Source organism: Lolium rigidum, chromosome 3, assembly GCF_022539505.1.
Source record: "Lolium rigidum isolate FL_2022 chromosome 3, APGP_CSIRO_Lrig_0.1, whole genome shotgun sequence".
Classification (NCBI taxonomy): Eukaryota; Viridiplantae; Streptophyta; class Magnoliopsida; order Poales; family Poaceae; genus Lolium; species Lolium rigidum.
Genome location: NC_061510.1, coordinates 321,031,797 through 321,048,170, shown reverse-complemented (window position 1 = coordinate 321,048,170; position 16,374 = coordinate 321,031,797). Strand labels below are relative to the sequence as shown.

General features: G+C 40.1%; 1 protein-coding gene across 1 annotated transcript; it reads right to left on the bottom strand.

Moving 5' to 3' along the window:
- Positions 1-1,269: 1,269 nt before the first annotated feature.
- LOC124696956 (putative leucine-rich repeat receptor-like serine/threonine-protein kinase At2g19230) lies at positions 1,270-16,281 on the bottom strand. Its single transcript, XM_047229612.1, has 12 exons — positions 16,212-16,281; positions 15,519-16,062; positions 7,244-7,719; positions 5,721-5,859; positions 5,561-5,632; positions 5,106-5,183; positions 4,797-4,954; positions 4,428-4,690; positions 4,182-4,308; positions 2,123-2,188; positions 1,833-2,022; positions 1,270-1,666 (listed from the first exon to the last, which is right to left on the bottom strand). The coding sequence occupies exons 1-12, from the start codon at positions 16,279-16,281 to the stop codon at positions 1,270-1,272; spliced, it is 2,580 nt and encodes an 859-aa protein (XP_047085568.1).
- Between the last annotated feature and the right edge of the window lie 93 nt (positions 16,282-16,374).

Here is a 16,374-nt window from a genome sequence, read left to right as displayed (position 1 = left end):
CTGCTGTAGGATGTTTAATAAAGAGCAACACATCAACATAGCTACACAGGAAGCGTTTAGAGGCTGCCATCGGCGGAGCAGGCTTATCGTGTGTTAGCTCATTATGTACGTGCCATACTCTCCAGAGAATCATCATAACCATCAGCCTCTGAACGGCGTTTAGTTTGATTTAGGCAAGGAGGTGTTATTGTCCAAGAGGAGTGGCTTGTGGTCAGACGTTGGTCTGTTCAGCGTCTTGCATTCAGAGTTGTAGAATTCTAGTCCCCAATGCATATTGACTAGGACCCTGTCTAGCTTAACAAGTGTTGGTTCACGCCTCTTGTTCGTCCATGTGTATCTAGAATTGCAGATTTCGATGTCCATCAGCTCCAGCTCGTTTATCCAGTCGTTGAAAGCTTCCATCTCAGCCCAGGAGATATTGCTGTTGTTCTTTTCATGAGGATATCTGTAGATGTTGAAATCGCCAGCCAAGACCCAGGGCCCATTGATGGATTGGTGGACAGTCCTCATATCGTCGAAGAAACTAAGCCTTTGTGTGGCGTCACAAGGTGCATACACATTAGTGAGAGTGATAACAGTGCTGTCCGCAGTTGACTTAGCTCTGACTGTCATGGGGTGTTTGTTTTTCATAATTTCTGTAACGTCAAACTCTCTCTCAGCCCAGGCAATAATGGTTCCACCAGATGCACCCTCCGATGGTTGATATATATAACCAGTGTACTTGGGCGGTAGAAAATGTCTCGCTTTGAATACATCAATCTCCTGGAGCTTTGTCTCTTGGATGCAAACAAAATGTGCGTCAGCATCAGCAATCTGTTTGTAGATTAGGCAGTTTTTATCATCGTCCCCAAGCCCCCTTGTATTCCAAACGAAAATTCTCATTTGAGAAACAAGGAGCCCGTGGTGTAGCCATGCAATGCAGTATGAAATGCAGGGGCAACGAGAGACAGAAAGGGGAAACTAAACTATACCACATTCTCATCAAACCAGAGTAATCAAGTTGTAGCTAGGTTCGTACACATAAACATGGAAAGTAGCTCTGTACATGAAGAAGCTAGTATAATGTCACCATCACTTAGAAAAAGAAAAACCAATGCAACACAGTTTGTATACACAAAACACACACTAGTTTTCCTTAACGCGAGGATAATTCAGAGAGACAGAACAATATACCGTTGTAATACATACCCATCCTGTTTCTGCCAGGAAATATAATCATTACAGAACCATCAACGATGACATAAAACCTGTCCAGTTATAGTCCTAGCTTCATCTAGCCGAGGGACCAAATGTGGACATCAAGGCTGTAGAACTATCACTTGCCGGGCTTACCCTGACGCCACTATCCTCGCGAGCTTCCTCCAATGCCAGGCTGTCCTTCAACTGTGCCACCACGGTGGCCATTGTTGGCCTACGATCAGAAGTATCTGCTGTACATGCCATGGCGGTGTCGATTACTTTCCACATGGAGGTAACCTCGTAGTTATTACTGAGCCGCTCATCGGCAACCGAGCTGATATTACCAGTGGTGATCTTCTGTTTCACGCGCTGAACAATGTGTCCATGCCCTGGCATCATCGGAGCCTCGCCAGTAACTATCTCCAGTAGAACAACACCAAAGCTGTAAACGTCGCTGCTCTCAGTGAGCCTGCCAGTGTGGAAGTACCTAAAAAACAGTAGATGAGTCCCATAGAAACTAAATTTGGATGAAGCGATTAAGACAATGCCATCAATTTATCAGTTCTCTTTTTTGCCCTGGTAAATTGAACTGGTTTACTTTTCATTATATGCTAAGAGTGCAAAACCGTTATAATACGCATGAAGAGACTTACTCTGGGTCGAAGTAACCTGGTGTTCCAGCCGCATTAGTTGATACGTGAGTCTGTATTTCACTGATATAGGTTTTGCAAAGTCCAAAATCAGCTACTTTCGCCCGCAGATTTTGACCTAATAGGATATTGCCGGTCTTCACATCCCTATGAATGATTGGAAAGCTGCATCCCTTGTGCAGGTAATCTAGGCCTACGCATATCACAACAAGTCCGAGAAAACTAGTGAGAATAAAAAAAATGAGCTATAACATATATGCTTAAGGAAACAATAACTTTTCATTACATCATACCTTGCGCAGCTTCAAGCACAACCCGTACGCGTGTTGCCCAGTCTAAGGTTTCATCTCCATTTATCCCTTCATATATGATCATAGTAACGGTTAGAACAGTACCAACAAATTTATATGTGCTACAACTTATCAAGTCCCCATTGGCCAATGGTTTCGGTTCATGTATGTTTTCTCACATTAATAGTGCAATGAGCAGTGACGCACATCTTTTAGCTAGATTGTGCACTGAGTTCTCTGATCGCTCTGTGTGGTGAAATGTTTTCCCGGATGGTATTCGGGAATTTATTTGTAATGGCATTATAATTATGTGATCAATAAACTGCACACATTCTGTAAAAGAATGATATGTCAATGTTTGCGCATCTGTGCAATATTTGTTTGTTTGCAATTCAATTACTCTCTTTTGCGTTAGAAATTGAATAGCTTAGTTGAAATAAGGGTGTTACTTTATCAACCAACGAGAAATATGAACTTTATTTTGGGTGAGAAGCAATATGCAACTAAGAGTAGCTGTTACCAAGAGAATGCACCTCTAGCATGCACGGGAGATAACGTACACGCAGACACCATCCATTCCATTTGAGATTATGTCCTAGCACACTCTATCCTATTGTGTGCTCACATTAATTAATTTTTATGATGTGACCGCATGCAAAAATCTTCATGTTCATTCTGCCACAGCGTAGCACTATCTCTCCACTCACCCCCCCCACCCCCCATATGTTTTTTTATTGGATTCTAAAGCTTATCTATATCTTATCTTTTAAATTAGTAGTCTAATTCATGTTCTAACTGCATATTTGTGTTCCAAATGACAAGGACTTTGAAACAAGAACAATTTTGAATATATTCTGACAAGTTTTAAAAAGTGAATTGTTAAAAATGATGAAACTCTCTGAAACTTGGTGAAACTCCATGTACAAATGAAAAATAAAGTTCTGCGATAAACTAAATTAAATTTTAAATATATTCAATATAACTAGATTTATATGTATGTCACATTGCTTCCTTACTTTTTCCATGGTTTCATAAAATTCTATCAAGTTTCACTAAGTTCCAACCATCAAAATTTAAAATTTATCTAAATATATTCAATATAACTAGATTTATATAGTTTTCCAATAACACAACAAAACTCATTTATACGGTCTCTTTGGATACAGAATTGTTACAAATTCGTGTACACCTGTATGAAACTGTTTGAACCATACTGACTCATGTCTGTAGCATACTGACACACAATGATTCACTTTGAAACACTACTAAGTTGGATCTGAAATTATCAAACATTTAAGAATATCATATGAATATATCAAACAATATACTCACAAAACTTGTCGGAGGACAATGGACCTCGATAAAATAAAAACACTTAATCCTAGTGACACACTATTTTGAACTTATTATTCAGAAAGATGAATCCAAATAAACTGTTTTGAAACTTTTATAGTATATTATAATACAACGATGCACATTATCCCACAATGTAACATTATGACACACTATAGTACACGCACATACAATAAACTCTCTTGTGCATGCAAAATAAAATATGTGACCACAAAACACAACAAGCTTAAGAAAATCTTGTTTCATAAAGTTTCATCAAGTGTCACATTTAGAAATTTATGATTTGTCAAAATATCTCCAATGTCTGTCTTATTTCGAAGCTCTCATTACTAGTAACTCGAATGTTCAAACGGATCATAAGTTGGATTTCATATTCAAAAGCTATGGAGGTTTCCAAGTTCAGAAACGGATTAATATAATTTCATATGTGGAGATGAATGTGCACTCTACACCCAGCATGCAATAGCAACGGAGAGAGAATATGAGCCCATGCACACGGTATAACCCTTGCATGGTAGAAACGCCGCTCTCTTGTTACTGAGAACTGTAGGCATTTCAAAGGAATCAAATGTAGATAGCCTACTGAAATATCTTAAAACCACTCAAGATAGCATCTCAAGTTCAATATGTACAGTTTGTATTGGAGTTTAAAGAAAGCTACAAAGTTTGTTATAAAATAAAAAATACTTTAGGTTTCTAATGGACAAACCTCTCAGATGATCCCAAAGATTGCCTTGAGACATGTACTCATAAACCAGCGCTAAGTGATCTTTTTCCCAGCAGCAACCAACCAAAGAAACTAGATTCCTGTGATGCACCTTTGTCAAGCTATTAACCTATGTAATTTAGTGAGACAAAGGACAAAAGGAAAATTTATTAATATGCATGTAAACTCATAACGACTCACCAAACTTACTTTTCAAACTACAATTTTATTAAACAATGGAGAAAGTACCTCGGCTAAGAACTCATCAAGCCCATGCGACGATGATTCAGAACGCATCTTGACGGCAACCTCACTATCGTCTTCCAATCGACCGTAATACACGAGCCCAAAACCTCCTTTTCCAAGGAACCGTTCAAACTTATTAGTAAACTTTTCCAGCTCCTTGTATGTGAATTGACGATTCTCAGTACTTTGGAGGTGATTCCCATGACCTTTTATACTTAATGGAGCACTCTGAAGCTCGAACTCTATATGAGGATCTTGCACAGAGACTGTTGAACAAATGTCAGTTATATACAGAAGCAACAGATATATAGAGTAAAGCTTAATAACCAATGGATGTAATTACAAGTTATTAAAAGAGAGGAGCATACTCACTTTTGGGCTTTCTCTTTCCTCTCCAGATCAAACATGAAAGAACAAGTACAACCACTACAACCAGGGGAACCACAACTGAAATAGACACGATAATTTTTCTATTTTTTGATGGAGGCGGACTCATTGTTATATTGCACATATCTTCGCCAGATTCAGATCTGAAATAGTGAAGTTACATCAAACAATTTTCTACAAAAAATAATCTTAAACAATCAGGTGCCTAAAAATGATATAGGAAAAAAATCTTTAAAGTACAATTCTAATGCATGTTTATAATAAATAAAGAAACCTGATGAAGAAGACCCAAACCTGAAAACGAGTGGTCCACCATTCTTTTTACAGAGGGTATACGGAATTGGGCCATTCAAACTATTGCCAGACAAATCGCTGCAGAAAGTGACATGCAGTTTTAGACACGCAGCAATAATTTATAGCATTATAACAAATGCAGCAAAATCTATTCAGATAGAAGCAAACTCAAGTGGATCATATTGGTGTACTTAACTAATGACTACAGCCTACATGTAAGAGGGATACCCAGTCATGTCAAATGTAAATATCAGATATTGTGGATAATCGAGAAATAACATGGAAGGCATGTATGATGCCCTTTATGCACCACCCCACATTCCACTAATCATCTAGCAAGATAAAGTGCTATGGTGTGGAATCATGTGTGTATGAAAAGGTCTTTTAACATTTTTTTGTCTCAGTTTTGTATATGTACCATAAACATAGGCATCCTCATTATCTGATATACTTACAGTAATTGGAGTTCTGTGAGCAATGCGAAATTATTAGATATCGATCCAGTTAAGTTACTGTTTGACAGATCCCTGCACGAAAGTTAACATCGAAAATAAGACAGAGTACATATTTGGACATGCAACATGAAAGACCATCAACATAATATTCAGCACTCACAGAGATATTATCCTCGTAGGGTTGTCAGCTGAGTTGCTACATTTCACGCCATTCCATGCATAGTTGCCTAGAAAACATGGATCACCATTCCAGTTTTTCTTTACTCCATACTCGTATTTGATGGCCATCATTGCGTCGACTACCATGAAAAAGTGAAAAGGAGGGAGTGGTGAGGAAAAAAAAACTATTTGGCCGTACTCGAGAGAAAGAACTGTTGGACCATAGAATGCAAATATGTAGTTTCAAGAGGTTCGTCAGGCCAACTGCATCCACAAAAAAAGACCACAAAACTCTGACACTTTAACACGCATTACAAAACTTAAGCTCACCACCATACTATAGTTAAACTCTGTGCGCAATTCAACCTTAAGTGACGTGGTGGGATCAACTTTTTGCATTGAGACAACCCTATAGCGCCATTTCATCAAACACCTTGACAGCATGCGGAGCAGTGACAAGGCCCCAATGTGTTTTGCGTCTGCAGGTTTGCCTATGCGCGCACGCGGAGGTGCCCTCGCCACTGGCGCTGCGATTAGCGCCTACATTGATAGCACAAATGTGGTGGCCTGTTTTGCTCTTCCTGTTTGCCTACACCGTGCGAGCCAATGCATTCCGCATCACCGGCAGGCCACCGCAACAGCTGTGCATATTTTATGAGAGGATGCACTGCCTACGGCCAACGGAGCACGGAACCTCAGGGGTGAAGCACACGAAATTATCCTCATGGCCGTTCACCCGCGACGATGACGAGACAAACAGAACAGAGAGTTCTTTTTCGTTGTCCAGATTCGCCGGGAGCAAAGGTTGAGGCGACATAGGAAGGTGCTCTCCAAGAGGGGAAGTCGTACAGAGAAGGAGGAAAACATGGCTAAATGCACGGTGAATATGGAATGGCAAATCATCTGACCATTCGTAGCTAATCCAACGGCTCGGATGGAAATTTTCTGATTTGCAGAACTAGCACATTTTCACGTGATACGTTTCCCCACCATCAGTCCCTTTCATATTTTCTACTCTCTCTACCTTTGTCTTTGCTCCACACGAGAATAGTTTGTGCTTACTGCTTAGTACTATAATACCGATGCACAGTTGCACCTCTAGAATTGTTATAAAAGCTGATCTTTTTACTGAGTTGACAAAAGGTATTTGTACAGTGCAATAACATTCTATATCGAAATGCCATCAGCATGAGAGAAACAAGAAAATACAAATACATATGTAAATGGCTTCGCAAAATATTTATGATAAAAAAGAATTTGGAAATAAAGGAGTGTGTTCAGTGGTTGGTCATATTATATAGCTAATTGACTAGAACATACATAATATGGAAACTAACTAGAACAACTAACTCGAATATTCAGGTTTGTACTAGTACTTAATTTATGTGTATAACATAAAACCGTGAGGCGACCGAGCTTAATACTATGTTATATATCTGTAAAAAAAGTTATTTGAGCTCCTAAGTTACCAGAACAGAATAGAGAAACTAACTATGAGGTATAGAGAAAGGGGAGACAACTCACAATCGTTGGAGAACGTTCTTGAAGTGATGTTAGGAATGAGTTTGTATAACTCGAATGCACTGATCATGGGGGGCAACACGGAGACATTGGTGGCTGCAAGAGTGATATTAAGGTTGCCATCGGCGATGCTGGACCAGCCAGGATTCTGCACACTAGAAGCGGCCATATATTTGGGGCTATAGGTCTCAATCTTTTCATTATTGATGTAGACGTCGAATTGCCGCAACTGGCTCTTCTGAAAGTCGGTGAAGTGGAGGAACAATCTGAACATCAACGACGGGCTGTACCCTTTCTGCAGGAAAACATTTAGCACCGTGCCATTGCCGGCGGTAGTAATGGCTGTCTGAAGAATGCGGCTGGGCACCGCGAAGCTTCCCTGATCCTTCTGGGCAATGGTATCTTGGGTGGAAAGGTTTTTCCACGAAGGGTTGGGGCTCAACGGTATCCAATATCGGTCGTATGGATCATCGGGAAACCTTCATGAAAAAGGGCAGTCCATCATTGAGAATAGACAGAAGTAGGTCTGACAACACCACCGCAAAATTTAGTGGGTGAGTGTCTAATTAATATATATGTACTATCCATTGTTCTCCAAGATATATGTGCAAACATTCCATTAAAGGGTCACACATAAGTTCCACGCACATGTTCTAGAGAGATTTTAGCATTTGGGCTCCTACACATTTCAAGTTTCACAAAGTTTGTCGACACGGGAAATTTTAACTTTTGAGAAAGGAAAACTCTATTGATCAACCGACTAAATCATCAGCCGGTTCCACATGGCATTGTTTCTGTCCCGTGTCGCACTTAGATGGACATGCCTACTCGCATCAAACCGCCGGCCCACGGTCCACTCACCCAGCGGGACCTTCCCTTGTCTCTAGTGCTACCCGATTGATCCAGAACATATACTCCATATTTAACAATCGTACGTTTGGTCTCATGCTCCGTGTAGCACTCGTTGCGGTGGAAGTAGCTAGCTAATGTACGTAGCGATCTCTCTCTATCTCACCTATCTATGAACCAAGGCATAGCCTGGTGGTAATGAGCTGCTGATAGCTCTCAGCCCACCCGAGTATGAGTCTCCGTACTCTTCTCGGTGTTGTGCACAAAATTACCGCTATCAATAACACATCGCTGCTAGATTTCTTCCCCACTACGGCCAATCATTTTTTTATCTCACCTATCTAGTAGTACTAGTTGCTAGCGCTTTCTCAGCTAGCTAGTTACTAGTAGTAGCTTAGCTGGTGTGATTATTATGGTGTATAATGCATGACTTTAAACAAATACACTCAGCTCACTTAGCTCACACACACATACAAAATATGAATGGATAAACTCATGCACACACAAACAAAAGAGAAAAGGAGAGCAATCCAAAGATAATGGGCGGGCTCACATCCAGTTCTAGCCTTGCTCAAGCGGGTCTCCGGCCTAGCTGCTTTGTGGCTAGCAAGCTTGAATCGATCATAGCAGTTCCTCCATAGTCTTTATCGAAAAAAAAAGTTCCTCCATAGTCAACTATACAGGTTAATTTGTTGGTTTTTTTTATGTTACATACGGTGTTGTGATTTGCTACTAACTGTTTTATTTATAATTGTGTATCCACATGTAACATGTTACATTTGTTATTCTACATGTACGCTAGAGAGTTTATCGAATGTTGTAAATATGTTTCAATAATGTTGGATCCTTGAGCCAAATGTGTGGGATATGTTGGTTTCTTTTGTAGCAAACATGACACATTTTTACTGATGTTTTTCTTGCAAAATGCGGATTTGTTGCACACGCTATTACTTTTTGCTATGCTAAGGTGTTCAAATTGTTACAACATTTTTTTGCTATACTTCTTAAGTTTTTTGCAGCTTTCATAGAAAACTAAGATTTCGTTGGTTGCACTTAACCTTTTTTACATGTACATGTTAAAAATGTTGTACTACTATTTTGAATGGTTTTGACAAAATAGGGAAGAAAATTAAAATTTGTTGGATAAACAAAACATTTTTGTTACACGGGGATGTTTAAATGTTTTAAAACTATTTTGAATGATTTGACATGACCGTGGAGAAAATATAATTTGTTGGACAGGTATACATTTTTTGTGACAAGGGAGTGTTAAAAATGTGTAAGATTATTTTGAATGATTTTGATAGGATCATATTGATTGGGTTTTACGTGTCATTCTCATCTTATTGAGTGAGAAAGATTCAACTTGGACGACTTACCATCACCTAATAAGCACCAACATGCAATGCTTACAGGCATGCATATGCCCCACCTGCCCTGCGCTTGCGAATATGTCATGTGATCGATACCAACACGTGAGCCTCTTTGATTTGACTTGCACTAGTCCAGACAATGAATCAATAGCACGGGTTTGGAAAAGAAACATGGGGTAGCATAGCATGTCTACCGTAGCGTCCGAAAGAATGACTCCGCATAATGGATTCCAAAAGCGACATCTCGCGTCGAACCGAACACGCTTCAGGTCAACTTTCAAACCGACTGATGCATCAGCCAGCTGATGCCTAGCGCGCATCTCAAAATATATTTTTAGAAGATTTACATACATGTGTACTGAATACAAATTCCATAGTTCAAAGTTTGAATAAAATTTGGAGTAGTTCAAAAAAATATTATAGAATTCTACCTACTGATCAATAGAGAGTGAACAGAGCATCGTAGTTTAGAAAGCCAATCACCAAGTTTGTTGTTGCAATCCTACCCAACTGTCCACCCTAATCATGTGACATGTTTCCCTTTGTAACATGATCTAGGGTAGAGCTAGGGCTTAAGATGTTTAGAACTCTATCAAAACTAGCTGGAAAGAATCAAGGCGCTTTCATGAAAGGAAGGGCCATCCATGATAGTTTTAAACTAGGAAAAGAATCAATTAAATTCCTAAGGATAGCATGATCCTAAAGCTAGACATAGCTAAGGCCTTCGACACAATCTAGAAATCCTGCAGCATAAGGGTTTCGGTCGTTGATGGATCAATTGGATGGTCATGCTTCTGTCATCTGCATCCACAAGCATCTTGCTCAACGGAATCCCAGGCACCAAAATCTGGCACGCAAGGGGTTTAAGACAGGGAGACGCTTTATGTCATATGCTATTTATTTTTGTAATGGTGACTCTCACTCTTCTATTCACCAAGGTCGAAGAAAACAAAGTGCTTACTCCCTTCCCGAGGGTGCAAGACGCCCCACAAGGCTTTAAGTTTATGAGGACGACATGATCATGTTCCTCAAAACCTTGGGTGTGGACAGAGCTGCTGTAATATCCTTGTTGGATATATTTGGTGAAGCATTAGGCTTGAAATGCAATCTAGGCAAAAGCTCGATATCCCCGATATATTATGAAGAGGGAGTGATCAAGATAATCAGCGAGGTTCTGAATTGTCAAATCACTAACATGCCCATAACATACCTTGGGCTTCCTCTTCATTTTAGAAAAGCAAGAAAAGAAGATTTTCAAGCCCTTCTAGATAAGATCAGAAGCATATTGGCTATGTGGAGAACACACATGCTCACTCAAAGTGGGAGATTAATTTTAGTGTAATCCGTGTTGAGCGCCATGGTCATATTTCACTTGATGTCTTTGGATCCGCCCCTGTGGGTTCTGAAGGCAATCAAAAAAATCCGAAAAACCTTCCTATGGAAGGGCACGAACACATTTAAAGGTCGGCATTGTCTAGTTAACTGGAAGGTTGTATGCCACCCAAAATCCAATGGTGGGTTGGGCATTTTCAACCTTGAACACATGAGTATGGCCATGCGGGTGCGCTGGGCGTGGAACATGCGTGTTGGAGATTTCAAATCCTGGTGGTCTGTGGCCACTCCAATGGAAGAAGAGAAGATGACAGAAACCTCGTTAACGCTGTTACACACATGGTCGTAGGAAATAGCAAAGGAGCTTATTCTGGACATATAATTGGATAAGTGGCAAAACCATTGAGGACATTGCACCTGATATATATCATTTGATAAACCCACTAACCAAGGCGAGAAGGAAAGTTGCGGAAGCGGTTGCTAACATAGTATGTATTGATAACATTAAGAAACCTATTAATATTCAGAGCTTTCTTCAGGTAGTTGACATTTGGGAAGGACAGGCCGAGATTCAACTAAACCAAAACTTGGAAGATGTGTGGACCTGGACATGGGACGCAAAAGGATATTTCGCATCCAAATCAGTTTACATGGCACACTATGCTTCCGCAACTCAGTGCGGCTTAGCCGAAAAATTCTGGAGGTCTTGGGCGCCACTTCACTGCAAAATCTCGGCTTGGCTTTTCATCAGAGAGAGAGAGAGTTTGGATTGCAAACAGAGTGGCAAAAAGAGGACTTCCTCACAATGATAAATGTGTTTTCTGCAACACTACCGAAGAAGATCCACCACACCTTTTCGTTGGCTGTGCCGTGATCAATAGCATTTGGAATTCAATCCTAAGATGGGCTGGATTTACCCAAGCTGTACGATCACCAATCTAAGTCTCAGATCTTGGTGGGTCAGCCCACCTTCAAAATACCGTCAAGAATAAATTCAACACCATAGTCATGCTTGTATCCTAGTCAATATGGCGGGAAAGAAACGGTTAGGTTTTCGAAAATGATTACAAACCTTTGGCCCAGATCTTGGATCAAATTCAATCAGAAGCTAGGTTATGGGCGACAGCTAGCAAGGGTCGCTTTACTCTGGAGTTCTTTTAGGCAAAACAAGTCGTACACTACAATGGAGTTTGCAAGGGACGTCCGTCTCATCTTGGATCAGTTGCGGTATGCTACAGGTCTTTTCATGGTATTTTATCAACCACTACAAACACATCCAGGCATTGGTAGTTGCAATTTTCTAGCTTATAGAAACAGCTCGTGGTGGAGGTCATTCGTTTGTGTTGTTTATTTTTTTTGCGGTTCCTTTTGCTTTGTTTGTCTATTTTTGGGCTAGGTAGTCTTGGTAGAGGTCGTTTAATCCTTCCGTATTTTTCGTGTACTTTGCCATCTTGATGGCCTTTCCTTCTTAATATGCACATGCAGCTCTTCTGCATGGTTCGAAAAAAAAGTACATGTGTGTACGTATACTGCAATGTGAAGGATATAATTGCGTTGCCCAACTCTCTTGTTCCCTCCTTCATGGTACCAGTTGTCTTTCAATCTTAAATCTGTCCACACACTTTTCGCCCTCTCTACTCCCATGGAGTCAGCCCCTTCTCCCCCCCTCCCCCCCTAATCGGTGGCGCTGACAACAATCCCTTCACCACTCCACACGTGTCCTTTACCTCCATGATGGTATCCATATGCTCCCCACATCCAACCATGTACATGTCATACTCGATATCAAGGACTCCACATACGCTACATGCCATACGCAATTCATGGTGATCTTTCGCAAGATCGGAATCCTCAAGCACAACGACGAATCCTTGAACATGGAGATCATGGCGACCGACATCCCCCTGAACTCAGATCGACCAGTGCATCTTCTCCTGGCTCTATACTACTGTTTCCCAGGATGAACTCAACATCATCAGGCAGCCCACCAACACCGCATATCACGTTTGGAGCTCCATAAAGGACCTCTACATCGACAACTGCCTCTAGCATATCGTCTACGCCAAGTAGGAGTTTCATAATCTCGTCCATGGAGAGATGTCGATCACGTTCTGCACCAACCTGAACCGCCTCTCCGACACCCTCTGTGATTTCAGCTTTGCAGTGAATTTTATGATGAAATTTTTGATAAAGAAGACTTTTTTGGTCCATCTTATGATAAATGGATATATATAATTATTGGTATCGATACTATCTTGGATGATGGTTTTCTTTTATATTCTACAAATTACTTGTGATAAAAAATGTGAATTTAAAACAAAAAAAACCTCCTATGAAATTACAATATTTTTAGGACCAACTTTTAGAATAATAGCAAGTCTTATTTTGGTGATAAACCTATAATGTTTGCTACACTATTGATATTAATCTTTCTTTAAAGAGAACGGGAATTTGGATTAAGTTGCTAATCATATGAATAATTATATATTTGATGCAATTTCCTCCATTAACGATGTGTGATTTGCCACTATTACTAGTGATGATGGTCATGATCTAGAATCCAATTATGAAATTTTAACCCTCCTAGACCCGCTTGATAGGAGAAAGTATATATCTTGAGAACAATCTTACTTTTATTCCTAAGTTTGCCTTACATGATATCTGGAGTATTGAATCCTATGGGACTAGCAATTATCAGGCGGGATGTATATACGTTTTTGTTAATACTTTATATTTTCCTTTCCATATATTGTTAATTTTTAAGTGCCAATTAACTATCTATTTGACTTCTTCTAGCTATCCTATTTTCTAAAAAAATATTGTTTGCTTACAAGAGGCATAGGCTTTGGAAGAGGTTTGAATTAAATGAAATTCATGTTTTGCGGTGTTCTCTGTTTAATGTTTCAAAGTGTTAACATTCATGATTGATCCATATGAGCAACACTAAAATAAAAATCCTACCTATATGGCTATAAAGAAAGTGATCACTAGAGCTTCTTTTTTTACTCACCCATGTTTTATAATTGTATAGGATTGTTTCTTCTATGTATTATTTGAATGAAGTACCAAAAATATGAATGATAACTAATAGAATCTTGTTTTGTACAGCTTTGTTGTATCTCTGGAATTTCTTTGACTCACTAGAGTCGTGGTAGTATATGATTGTTATACAAAACATGCATCATTATGTCCTTCGTATGGGCAAACGTTTTCGTAGTTTTTCACGAAGTTTAAGTACTCTGATAAAATCAATCTTACCTCTATAGCGAGCTAATTTTTTCTTATAGTAAGTTGTTAAGGAGTTGTTAAAATGTAGATTAAGGTGATTTCTCTTGGATATACAGTTTCGTCAAATCTAATATCAACACAAGAACGATGATAAGAAAATGAAGAATGACGAAAACCTTAATCGTGGGATTTACCCCAATATTCCCCTTCTTTCTCATATTATTGTGGGTTTGATCACTTTAAACCTATTTTTTATGTACCTCCATGTACATGCAATTCTTGAAGCTTATGGATTTTTTATTATAATATATATGGTCAGAATAAAAAGAGAGACAAATGTATTTTGTTATATATCGAATAAAATGAGCTTCAATTGTCAAAATCCTTCAACGTCTAGGTCACCACACCATGCAACGCAACGTGTGTGCATCACGTTTGGTGAATCAATTTAGCTCATATTTTGATGATAGAGAACTTCTTTGCCTCGTACAATAAATCAGTGTGTACGCTGTGAATGCGTATATGCATGCTTGCCCGTTTGCCGTGATGTTTTCATACTTCCCCATCCCGATTACCACATGCTAGCCATTTTGGGGAGCAGACTTACGAAACCCTGTCCCAGATATTGTAGCCAAAGATGTCCGATAAGATTGATTGGGTGCCTCTTAGGGTGACTGCTCACTTTTGTTTGATTCTATGGACACTGTCTGGCCTGTTTCACAGTCCTATACCCCGGCTCGTCACCACGGGTCCCGACAACGACAATGCTCCGGTGGTGGCTTTCATGATTAGTCTGAATTTCAAGTGTTATTTTCGTGGTTGTTGTACTGTTGTTGCTAAGACTGCAATATTGTTGCGGCATTTTTATTTCTTAGTTTATTTTTTTTAGTTGTGTGCATCCGTAATTCTATTAGAGTATTGCGTTGTTGTAGAGATTGGGTGTATTTGAAATCTTCTGATATTAACATATTCCTTTTATCAAAAAAAAAAAGTCTGGCTGCTGGATAAAATGACATAGAAAATTGGCCTTCTCTCTCTTTATTCATTTTAGAGACAGAAATAGGAAAATATATGTAATATTTAAATTTGTGATACAAATTTGGCATTAGAGCATGGAAGTGCTCCAGTTTCCTTTTTTCTCGATTTAGATCTACCCTCACAATTGAGCATTAATTCTCTATCAACTGAGAACTAACCCTATTTCCAGTCAGATGGCATTATTGAATTTCAGTTGTAACACCGTGTTGCAGCTAGCTCATAACTAGCAAAAACACAAAGTAATCCTATGGTTTATATCATTTTCTTGTTGCAAGCAATCTAACGGCATGGGAGCATATTTTTGGTTGCAAACGGTGCCCATGCACTAAAATTTCAGTTGCAGACTCATATGCATAAATATCACAACACAATGCGAAAGTCCGAGATTCAGCTAAGAATTAACAAAACCGAAGAAATAAATATCACAATTCAGCAGTATCATAAAACTTTAAACATACCGGCTAAATGTGTCCGCCCCCAAATTTGTCCTGTCATACGTGGACATGGACGCGTTGATTGTGACGCTCGGGTAAAGCGAGGCTCCCAGTGGCCGGAGCTCCACCGTGGTGACAAACGGTGTACCGGTGGCTTTGTTCACCAGACACACAGGCACCCAGCTAGCCCACGCGACGAAGACCGCCTCGGAGTAGTAGTTGACCGTCGACGTCTGGATCATGACTGTGTCCCAGTGGTTGGTTCCCAGGTGCAGGTCGAACCGCACCGACGGCTCGGCGTCGTAGTTCCCGTGGAAGAACTCCATCCGGACCAGGTATTTGTCACCGCTCTTGGTGGGGAGCGTGTAGCAGTTCCGCAACCCGGAAGGGAAGCTCCTAAGCGTTCGTCGAGAGACCTCAACGCCAGTGCTGCTCACTAGATCGTTGGCAATCCCGTGGTTCTCCCCGCCGTCGACGTAGGGACCGTCGGAGACATAGGTGATCTTTGTGTTCGAGTCCAGGCGGCCGCTGAGTGCGGCGTCCAACCCGCAGTCGATGCTCAGAAAACCTGATTGTCGACACAACCAGGATGAAAAGATCAGTTAGAATATCGATCAAAAGCCGGCTATTTCAGTCCGTGATGAAAACATCAACATGTGTTGCAGATTTTCAGTGTTGTATACTTGGATGTAGGCACTTCGGGTTAAGAGTCTATACCTTCCTGACCGGCGGCATGAACTCCCGTGGCTGCTAACACGAATGTACCAAACAAAACAATCAACGCCATTGAAACAACAACTCTACGCTGAATGCGCTACGACACCTGCAAATTGAGCAATGAGTTGCGTGTATATATTGCGCGCTAACTTGAGATGAGACT

What these genes read in the sequence shown, in the direction of transcription:
- LOC124696956 (XM_047229612.1), bottom strand. Translation starts at nt 16,281, where the DNA reads ATGGCGTTGATTGTTTTGTTTGGTACATTCGTGTTAGCAGCCACGGGA. An exon ending in AAGAACGTTCTCCAACGATT is followed by an intron (nt 5,860 to 7,243) that starts GTGAGTTGTCTC and finishes TTTTCATGGTAG; the next exon opens with TCGACGCAATGATGGCCATC. An exon ending in CCTACGAGGATAATATCTCT is followed by an intron (nt 5,633 to 5,720) that starts GTGAGTGCTGAA and finishes ACTTTCGTGCAG; the next exon opens with GGATCTGTCAAACAGTAACT.